Consider the following 11,526-nt stretch of genomic DNA (forward strand, 5'->3'; position numbering starts at 1 on the left):
GTGACAATGGCTACTGTAATGAATAAGGACACCAGTACTACTTGTATGTCAGCTGATGAATTGGACAACCAAGGCCTGGCCATCCACAAGCTAAAACTAAAGCCTTTGCTCTTTAAATTGCAGGAATTTGACAAGAAATACAACCCGACTTGGCATTGCATTGTCGGCAGAAACTTTGGCAGCTATGTAACACACGAGACAAAGCATTTCATCTATTTTTATTTGGGCCAGGTTGCAATTCTCCTCTTCAAGTCTGGCTAGAAAGAATGAAATTCATGGACTGTAATGCACTGATGGCTGGAGCCCGGATCCCCTCTAACATGGCTGTGCAGCTGCATGGACTGTATACTATATTTAATGTGTATATGTTGCAGTAAAATGACTTTTGTTTAGTTGCCTGGAGAGAAGGCGGCTTTATTTTGTTACTGCTTTCTTTTCCTTAATTTTTTCCCCTTTTTTGTTGTATTGCACTTGGGGAAACTGTAAATGCTTTTCAATGGCCTTTAAACAGGAAGAAAATAAACGATTCTACATCAAACCACTATGCCAGTGATGCATATATTTTTCCCTTCATGATGATCTTAGTTTCATTTAGCTTGTACGATGGACCGACTCATCTGGAAGTATGGGTTGAGTAAACTGCTTTGATTTGACAATCAGCTACTCAACTATTGGATGGTCATATCAACTGAAGAAGCATTGAATCTGGTTTAATTTTCTGTAAGTAAAGAGAACTGTGTGGTTTGTATATGTGTAGACAGTGGGGCAGACTTATTACTGTTGTAAATTTAGGTAATAAAACTTGACCAGACTAGCACAAGCTGCACCAAATTTTTCAACAGCATATACAATCTCTGACTTGGGCACAGCTTTACTAAAACTAATTCTTAAACAATGTAAACTTGGATGCACCAGATCGCTCAGGCTGTTTGATAAACCTGTCTAATATTTTGCATAAAAATGGTGCATGCCGCTGGTAAATCGGGTGCACTGCTCGTCTTAAACTGTCTACGCATTTGAAACAGTTGCAAAGCTACCTGGAAACTACTTAGTAATTCTCCCTGTTGTGGTGGTCTCAATCTTACCAAACTTCACTTGTCAAAGGACTACAAAAGCTCTTGTAGCAAACTGTAATGGTATCAGACCTGTATTTGGGTGGCTATGCTAAAGTACTGTGACTGGAAGAAAAAACTAAATGGGGCATTATACTATACTGATCTCCAACCAGAACCAGAATGTGAGAAATTGTGAAGATTTACTGGCAAGATGTGCTACAATAGTGGTTCAAGGGTACGTTCACACGCTGATAACGATTAGAGGGGAAATCTGCTGTGAGTCATGCTACCATACATTTAAACTGGTCCACTGGCAATCTGCAAATCTGACACAATTACAAACTGTCCATGGCCATAGACAAGTGAATGGTAGCATAAATTGCAGTTGGCTTCCTGCAGTGGGAACTGCTAGTTGCCAGCCTGTGAACGTACCCTGAAGGTACACCTTAACTAAAGTGAAGACCAAAAACAATGATTATTTTTTTTTCTATATGGTGTGCTGGGCTTTCTGCAAACAATATTGGAGCAAAGAGGTGGCATATGGAAGATAAGTGCCTAACAAGCAGGCCCACACTTATCAAGCATGCACCAAACATGAATTGGGTGCAATGTCTGCCTGTTTAGTTATATGCTGTCTAAATTTAGGACCTTTAAACAGATTTATTTAAAATGCCAAACTGTAAATATATACATGCTGGTTTTTATTGCAAAACTGAATTTTTATTTTTTTTTCCACTTCGTCATGACAGCACCACCATGAGATTATCCCCTGTAGCTCTAATAGGAACAGGAAACAGATAGGTTAAATTGGCCTCTCCCCATCCACCCCTCAGTGTGTTCTGTTCCTAGGAGCATACACAGTGAGGTTCTGCTCCGGATGGGGCTGCCAGTCAGTGGGGGATTCATTCATGCTGGCAACTCCATCCCCCTTTGCTGCAACAGGTTGTGTTTTCCTCCAGGTTGTTGCCACCTGGTCACTTCCTCCTGACACTGCACTCGCCCTGGCTTATGTAGGGTCCTGTTCTGGCAGGTCTCTGTTCTCCTTAGAGCTCCATGCTGCTGGGTTGCACGCGTCTAACGTTGTGGCGAGTGTGTATGTCGTTGCGTACGGACGCATGCGTGTTAAGGCACTGGCTGGGGACTGGAAGTCTCTCCCCAAGATGGCGGCACCTACCAGAATGCCAGAGAGGTGTGGAGGGGCACCAGATTTGAACAGAGTATAAATTGCTCCTCTGTTCCATCCTAATGTCCCTCTGAGTCATGGATGTGTCTGCTGCCCCCGCTCTGCTCATCTGGAGCACTTGGCAGCGGCTGTAACCGTGAGTAGCTGGCCCATAGTGGGTTCACTCACTTTCTCTGCTGCTCTTTCTTGTATTACATGGTGGTTTCTATAGTGGTGGTTTCTTCGTGGCTAGAACCATATTGCCTTGCTCTATGCTACTCCCCCCCCCCCCCCCCCCCCCTTTTATATTCTACTTTCTTTAGTATATAGTTTTGATTCTTAGGCTAGGTTCACACTGGAATCTCCATGCAGAAAATTTCTGCCCGGAGATTCCAAGTGCAGCCAGTGCCAACTGAATCAGCTAGGGCCGTGCGGACACTGCAGTCTCAATAGACTGCAATTTGTTCCGCGAGTATTTCCACCTGAATGAGCAACGCCATTCTTCAGGCAGAAATTTTCAAGTGGATTTTTCCGTTCACAAATTCCGAAGTGTGAATTTGTGAACGGAAACCCATTCACTATACTATACATTTTAGTAAGCGGAATTGCAGGCGCAAATTCGGTAGTGTGAACCTAGCCTTATGGGTATTGCCTTTCCCACTTACGGGAGAAAAGGAGGACCTGAACAAATCAAGACTCCTCTAAAGAAACTAAGTCCAAAAAAAAAGTGGAATCTGTGTTGTGGGGTTACCGGATACCCATCCAAAATGCCTTTTGAAAGGCTTGTACAGATTTGTTTTCCAAGAATCTCTGCCCTTTTATGGATGAGCTCCGGTCACTTATAAATCAGCAAGTACAGTCTGCCATAGCTACTGCACTGCCTAGTCCCTCGGCTCCCACTACTATTGATAGGCCTGTGGCTAAACCTCCTCCACAAAAAACTGATATTGTTTGAGACTTGGCTTTTAATGAAGATTTGAATTCTGGTGTTACTTTCTCTTAGGAGTGTCTCGAATTTCACTCTCCTCTTCAGAGAGATTATAAATATACAAATTATTATATCTATATATTTTTTTTTTCCTTTTCTAAAGTTAAATATCTTACTGCTGTCAATATAAGATACTGCAGAACCTAAGTCTGTCTAGGACAGGATGTCTGCTGGTCTGGAGCCGCAAGTTTTTTCCCCTTCCATGATACCGTAAAAACTGTAGGTGTGGTAGGTGCTGGAGAGGCGCTTGCAGATTCCTAAAGAACTTCAGTTTCTCCATTGACCCTAATGAAGTAAAGCTGTGGCGTGAACCTCAAACATGAATGTGCATCTTTCTGAAGTTAAAAGTACTGTGCATCCATGTGAGGATGCGGCTCGGCTTAAGGACACCCTAGACAGCAAAATGGATGGTCTTCTAAAAAGATCCTGGGAAGCCTATTCTGCTTTAACAAACGCCAATATTGTGGCTACTACTGTAACCAGGTCTCACTTAATATGGTTAGAGAGCAATTTGCTCAATAAAACATCTAGAGAAAATATTTTCGTAAATTACAATGTTAAAACTAGCCACAGCATTTTTAGGTGGTTGCATCAGCGGAATCAGTTTTTCAGCAAAAGCCACCACCTTATATAACTGCTAAGAGCCCTATGGGTTAAACATTTGCAAGGTGACTCTACCTCCTAAGGTTAAGCTTTGTGCCATCCCCTTCCAGGGTAATCTGGTCTTTGGCCTGGTCCTTGAAAAATACTAGAACAGGTGGCTGACAGGAAAAAGATTTCTCTACAGAAAAAACCTAAACAAAACAATTATTGTTCTATTAATAGGAACAAAGAATATAAAGGGGGGGGGGGGGGGGGGAAAGGTCACTTGAGCTATCCCAAAAGAGGGAATAGCAAAGACTATCCTCAATCCCAATTCTGATTACAAAAAGCAATGACAATCTTGTGGGAGGAAGTCTCTTCAGTCACCAGTGGTCCCAGATCTAAAGAAAAAATTCCCTTCATTATAAATTCCATATCTCAGGGCTACAGAATAGTTTCAGCCTGCCTTCCTCCCAAGATTTGTAGAACAAAATATTGATCAGACATTTTAACCAAACGTCTTCTCTTTTCAGGCAAACTCTTTTTGTCTCTAGGAGCTGTCCTTCCGGTCCCCCATCTTGGAACAAGGTCTGGGTCACTACTCCCATCTATTTATGGTGCCCAAGCCAAATGACACATTCAGAACTATTTATAAATCTAAAGTTTTTCATACAAAAGGTTCAAGATGGAGATCCTGAAGACAGACATACCTCTGATTCAAAGACTCCTGGTTCTGCACCAGAGATCTAAAAGATGCCTACTTCCACCTACCAATTCATCCCTCGTCAAAAATACCTCAGGTTTGCAATTCAGTCATTCTACTCTCCATTTCCAGTTTCGGGCCCTTCCTTTTGGAATATCCTCCGCCCTGAGGATATTTAAAGTAATGGTAGAGGTAGTTGCTCATCTGAGACAAAAACGAATTTTAATAATTCCTTACCTGGATGATTTACTAATTATTGCCCAGTTAAAGGAGACCCTTTTATCAGCACTAGAGATGAGCGAACTTGCGGTAATTCGATTCGTCACAAACTTCTCCGCTCGGCAGTTGCTGACTTTAGCCTGCATAACTTACGTTAAGCTTTCAGGTGCTGCAGTGTGCTGGAAAAGGTGGCTACAGTACTAGGAGAGAGTCTCCTAGGACTGTATCCACCTTTTCCAGCCCACTGGAGCACCTGCAAGCTGAATCATTTATGCAGGCTAAAGTCAGCAACGGCTGAGCCGAGAAGTTCGTGACGAATCGAATCACTGTAAGGTCTCTCGTCTCTAATCAGCACCTCCTTCTAACTCTCTTGTCTTCAGAACCTCGGCTGGATCATAAACTGACAGAAGTCGGATTTAATTCCAGCAAGGAAGAAGAAATTTCTGGGCATGATCCTAATTTCGGAGAAACAAGACTTTTCTCCCAGAAGGCAGGATTCTATCCCTTCAGCTGAAAATAAAAAAAAATCTGATAACTGAGAAATTTTTATCCTATAAGAACAGCCATGTCAGTCTTGGGGTCAATGACATCCTGTATACCGGCAGTACCGTGGGCATACAGCCATTTGAGACCCCTTCAATCCCTGATTTTGAAAGTATGGGACAGATCCCAACTGTCTTTTAGAGAAGAGATTTCAAATTCCACATCAGGTAAAAGCCTCATTAGCTTGGTGGCTGAAGAAAAAGAATCTTACTATGGGAATTAATTGGATCCTCTCTCCTGCTGTTACAGTGACGATAGACTCGAGTCGTTGGGGTGCTCACGTCGAGCACCTTTATCTTCAGGGCTCATGGTCCCAGAAAACTTAATGTCTCTCCTCAAACTTTCGGCAATTGAAGGCAGTTTTAATGGCATTAAGAGCTTCAGAACTTCTCTTAAGATAACCATCACTTGAAGGTATATTTGGACAATATAACCACAGTGGCCTTTCTCAACCACCAAGGGGGAAAGAGACATTCCCCTTTAAGAGATCTCTCCTCAAAGATTTTCATCTGGGCAGAGAAAAATGTTCTTTTCCCTTTTTTACAGCTGTACATCTGAAGGGCGTAGAAAATCAGGAAGCAGACTTCCTAAGCTGGATCCAGGGGAATGGGAACTAAATTTACAAGTCTTTCAGTCACTGGTGAGAGTTTGGGGGAACCCGGAAATAGATCTCTTTGCCAACAAGAAAAATTGCAAAGTCCAGAACTTTTTCTCCCTCAATCTGAGGGAGAAACCTCTTGCAGTAGATGCCCTTCAACAAGTTTGGGACTTCTCTCTCATCCTGAAAGCGCTCCAAAAGATTCAAGCGGAGAAAGTTTGTATCCTCTTCATAGCGCCTTGGTGGCCCAAGAGAGGTTGGTTCAGTCTCCTAAATATCCTCTCTGTAACAGATCCGTTCCGGCTTCCTCAGGTGAAGAATCTCCTGACGCAGGGACCTCCATGTTACCAAGACCTAGAAACCCTACAGTTAACAGCATGGCTCTTGAAAGGCAGATCCTACTAAAGAAAGGACTTTCTAGTAAGGTGGTTAATACATTGTTAATAAGTAAAAATGGTTCTTCTGCTATACTGGAAGATATTTATCTCATGGTGTGGTTCTTCCCCACCGGACATCCCTAAGATATTAGACTTTCTCCAAGAAGGGTTCAAAAAAGGTCTATCAGTACCTTTTTAAAAGTTCAGACTGCAGCTTTGGGATGCTACTTTTGATACCTCTCTAGCTGAACATGGATAAAAAAAAAATAATAATAATTCTGCCATTTCTAGATTAAAACCTAAAATATCTAACTTGACTCTTCCATGTGATTTTAAATTTAGTTAGTTCGGTCTGCCTTAACCAAACATCCCTTTTGAACCTCTGTCTGAGACTTCTGTTAAATTTTCGACCTGCAAAACTGCGCTATTAGTTGCCATCACATCAGCAAGAAGGGTTGGAGAAATCCAGGCTCTATCTATTGAAGAACCATATTGTATCCTCCTGGATGATAGGATTATCTTCAAACTTAATCCATCTTTTCTTCCAAAAGTGGTCACAAATTTTCACAGGTCTCAGGATATTACATTACCCTCATTCTGCAATAATCCAAAAAAATTCAGAAGGAGGAAGTCTTACATAACCTTGATGTTTAGAAGATATTATTCATTACTTGGAAACTACTAAATCCTGGAGAAAAGATTCTAACCTTTTCGATCAATTTCAAGGGCCCAATAAGGGCAAGAAAGCTTCAAAAACTTCAATTTCTAGGTGGCTGAAGAGAGCCATCCAGGAGGCCTATAAATCTTCCGGTAAGCAAGTCCCTGAAGGTCTTCCTGCACACTCAACCAGGGCGCTAGCTGTCTCCTGGGCCAAAAAAAAAAGCCTCAGCCTTTGTCGAAAACATGGTTATCTCCGCATATTTTCTTCAACCATTATAGGTTGAATGTAACATCTTCCTAAGATCTTTCTTTTGGCCGGAAGGTGTTGCAAACTGTGGACCCTCCCTAAAGTCACCTGTTTATCTGGTATGTCTCATGGTGGTGCTGTCATGATGACTAGGTAAAAAGTTGGAATCATTACTTGCCGATTGATTCGTTTTATGAGTCCATCATGACAGCACCCTTTAATCCCCCCCCCCTTCTATGTGGAAAAGTATAATAAACAAATTGTTTGTTTATGCTCTACTAGTTAATTTAAAACTACTGAGGGGTGGGGAGGGGGCTATTTAACCTTGGTGTTTCCTGTTCCTATTAGAGCTACAGGGGATAATCTCATGGTGGTGCTGTCATGATCGCCACATCTAAAGTGAAAATAAAACGTTGCCGGTTAGCTCAGGGAGCGGTTGGGGATCCCAAACAGCTTACAAGACAGCCGGAGGATCCCTAACTGCCTCCTTGCTGTCCGATCGGCAAATGACTGCTCAGTGCCTGAGATCCAGGCATGAGCCGTCAAGCGGCATTATCATCGATCAATGGTTTCCTGAGAAACCATTGAACGATGTAAAAGATCAGTGTGTGCAGTGTTATAGCCCTCTATGGGAGCTATAACATTGCAAAAAAAAGTGAATAAAGATCATTTAACCCCTTCCCTAATAAAAGTTTGAATCACCCCCCTTTTCCCAATAAAAAAATAAAAATAAATAGAGTATCATTTTAATCGTATGGACGTACAAAATAAAGAGGTGTAATTTTTACCGAAAAATGTACTGTGTAGAAACGGAAGCCCCCAAAATTTACAAAATGGCATTTTTTTTTTATCTTTCAATTTTGTCTCGCAATGATTTTTTTTCCCGTTTTGCCGTAGATTTTTGGGTAAAATGGCTGACGAATTGGTGGCACAAAAAATAAGCCATCATATGGATTTTTAGGTGCAAAATTGAGAGTTATGAAAAACCCCAGGTCCTTAAGTGGTTAAAGGTATCCCAGTGTCCAATAAATTTATCCACTAAAGAATGGGTCCCCCAAAATGTTGTCCTGAATCTGGACACTGCTCTCCTCCTGGTTGAATGGAGCAGTAGAACAAGCATTCAAACCACTGCTTCCGGTAAAGTACAGTGCATAGCTATTCCCAGGGGCTCAAAGAGAATTGAGAGGTGGTGTGCATGCTCATATCTTTACTTCAGCCGAGTGTCTGGGTCCCAGTGGTCAGAACCCCTGCAGTCAGATATACATGCCCTGTTGATAGAGGATGATATTGGGCACTGGATTATCTGTGTAAGGATGTGTTAAACAGAAGCTGCAGTGTGGATTGCGGCAATCAAGAGAACTCTGCTCTTAAACAAATGTGTGGGTTTTCCATAGTTACTTAAAATATTGGGTAACTATAATGTCCTTTTTAATTTGAGCAGTGATCCCTCAACTTGCAATGGCGTCGGGATACAATCTTTTTTTTCCCCCTGCGAAACCTGTCTTTAGACTATTGTAAGAGTCTGCTGGCTGATGTGAATGGTCAGATCTTCTGGTCAAAAGTGAGTATTTCACTGGTAAAACCCCTGTATTCTTGAAGCGGATGCATACATTTTCAGTCTAGTATTGCTGCCCTATAGTACAGAGCAGTTTTGTACTGCTCTTTACTAGGGATCGTCCGATATCGTTTATTTTTTATTTTTAGGGCTGATACTGATAATCTGCGGCCTTTCAGGCCAATAGCTGATAACTTATACCGATATTTCGATATAAGTCATCGGCTATTCCCCCCCCCCCCCCTCCCCGGCCCCGCAGATCAATGTTTTAAAGCGGGTGCTTTAAATCAATGAACTGCAGCATTTGCGGGTCCAGAGACCACCCCCTCACGCTTCTCTCCCCTGCCTGTCCTGGGGTCCTCCCTAGTCCAACCACAACCGTTGCTCCATTGCCTCCCCCATCCCTGGTTTTATAATTACCTGTTCCCGGGGTCCACGCTACTTCTTGCTTCGGGAACAGGTAATTATAAAACCGGGGATGGGGGAGACAATGGGGCAGCAGTGGTTTCTGACCGGGGGTGGGGAGAGGTGTGTGTGTGTGTGTCATTATCGGCAAGGTAATTACCGATACTGATAATGTCCAAAATCGTGAATATCGGCGGATTTAATATCGGCCAAACTGATAATCGATCGATCCCTACTCTTTACTAGTTCCAGGGCTTGCCGCTCCTTTTGAACACAAGTGAGTTTCTCAATTATTAGTTTCTCCAGGAAACTGTGCATACTGTACAGGACCACCGAAGAAGCGCCTGCCTATGTATAAAGTCACAGCTTTTACGACCTATTTCTACATTTTATATGTAAGGACTTGTTTTATCTATAGTCCCTTTTTCTTGTCTTATTTTGGGTTGATAATTTAAAGACAACTAGTAACCTATTCCTAAGTCTCCAGAGTTAGACTAGAGATACAATGTTTGTCCCAGAACCAAGTAATATAAATTGAGGGATCACTGTATTTTGCATGAGTTCTAGTTCTTCTTGATTTAAGAATCAACCTATTTATACAGTGCCTCCGGTTTTCCCTTATTTCAGTGCATTGTCTTGAATTGCAGCTACCAAGCAAAGTTTGTTGGTCACATGTCTAACTAGAACAGGGAAACTGTTTCCAGGGCAATTAACCACTTCTTGAAAGTGTGGATTTCAGTTGGAGTTACACAGAAATGTTCATGCAGGTTGACATCTTGATAGAGGCAGAATTATGTCTTAAGATTCTGGGTAAAGAACATTTATGTTCTTATCAATTATAAAAGAACTATAATATTTGCTGACCAAAATACTAATCAGGTTTTGTCTGGGACTGATAAATCAGACCATATGTGTGAACATTATGGACAGCTTTGATACATGAGGCCCACTGGGGGCAATTTAGAAAAACTTGTGCGTAAGAACAGTGGATCAGTTTCCCATGGAAACCAGGTTCAAGCTCTGACAGGATCGGATGTCTTATAAAAACTAAAGCTGAAATCTGGTTGCTATGGGCAGCTACTCCACTGTGCCTGCCTATGTGTACTATTTTTATTCTAAGAATATCCTGTGATGTTCGTTAAGAGAAATCTTTGTGCAGCTGAATGTTTAGAAGCTGGATTAGCTTTTTTCTGTATATACATACCTATTGAGAGCTTCATTATGCTAAGCTGTGGGAGTCCTTCCTTCATTTAATGAAGAACTGTAAGGTGCATGCTTTAAACTTATTTTTTTTTTTTTCTCAAGTAGAATTTTATAAAAATGATTCAGTTATTTTAAAAAGGCTTGAATTGTGCACCTTACATTACACCATTAGTACCTGCAGTGTATGTTATCCGACAGGTGTTGGTATGCCATTTGTATTTTGTTTGCAAAATGTTACCCTGTTCACATTTGCCACAAACTTGTGCTTTATATTTTCTGAATAATTTGTATCTCATTGTGAAAACTATTTTATTGTTGTGATTTTTATTTTATTTCTGTGAATAGGCGAAATAAAGTGTACATTATGAGCTCATGCTCAATACCAAAGTGATTGTTTGACTCTTTTGTTCAAGATCATTACGGTGCATGGCAGCACACAGGTATCACTGAAAGACTGGAACTGACATATAGTTAAAATAGTTGGGAATTTAATTGCATGGGGGGGCACACGTGGCTAGGCATGGCAGACTGAGGATGCGTGCTGCTTTAGCTCTGGTTCTGCACCACTTTCGTTAGCTTTACACTTGACACTTGTTATGGGGAAATCCCTTACCTCACTAGGGCTTGACAGGATATTTTATCTGCTCGCAGCCACACCGCAGCGTGTCCCTGCTGCCGGGCAAGATGGTCGCTGGATCCTCCATGGCTGCTGATCTTACTGAAGCACGGACAGGCGGGTAGGCTTCTCCATTGTCGCTCTTACCGCTTTGGACCTGCTACATGCCCGCCTGCATTTCGCCTCTCTTCCAGCTGTGTCCTATGCTGCTGCAGTTCAATCATTGGGCCCTGCTTCTGCTCCTCAGCAGTCATAGCCCATCATTCCTCAGGCGCATGGTGCTTTGGCCTTATGTAGCTTTCCCTGGCCTGCCTGTGCAGGGCTACATACAATGGACTGGGCCTCCATCATCCTCACAGGCCCTGCCTGCTGCCTAAATGGGACCCACTCCAGCTGGCCCTGTATATGCCCTGCTGGGCTCTATTCCTGTTGAATGGCCCCGGGCCCCTATGCAGAGCTAACCTCCTGCATTAGCATTTTGTGCTATGCGCTCTTCATACCAGGGTGTCCAGCTTGCTTTGGTACCCCCCCTCTCCACAATGGTCCACAGGATCCTCATGGTGTTTCTCCTCCAGCGCCCCTCACCTCTGCCTGTCATGGGAGGTGTACCGCA

The 11,526-nt window shown here is 42.5% G+C and overlaps 1 protein-coding gene across 1 annotated transcript in view; it reads left to right on the forward strand.

Moving 5' to 3' along the window:
• Positions 1–10,684, forward strand: part of DYNLL2 (dynein light chain LC8-type 2) — a 17,877-nt gene extending 7,193 nt beyond the window's left edge. Inside the window, exon 3 of the mRNA XM_056557511.1 lies at positions 124–10,684. Within this exon, the coding sequence (XP_056413486.1) occupies positions 124–261 (138 nt within the window). The 3' untranslated portion in view covers positions 262–10,684. The remainder of the gene's footprint in view (positions 1–123) is intronic.
• Positions 10,685–11,526: the final 842 nt, after the last annotated feature.

This window comes from Hyla sarda, chromosome 2 (assembly GCF_029499605.1).
Source record: "Hyla sarda isolate aHylSar1 chromosome 2, aHylSar1.hap1, whole genome shotgun sequence".
NCBI lineage: Eukaryota > Metazoa > Chordata > Amphibia > Anura > Hylidae > Hyla > Hyla sarda.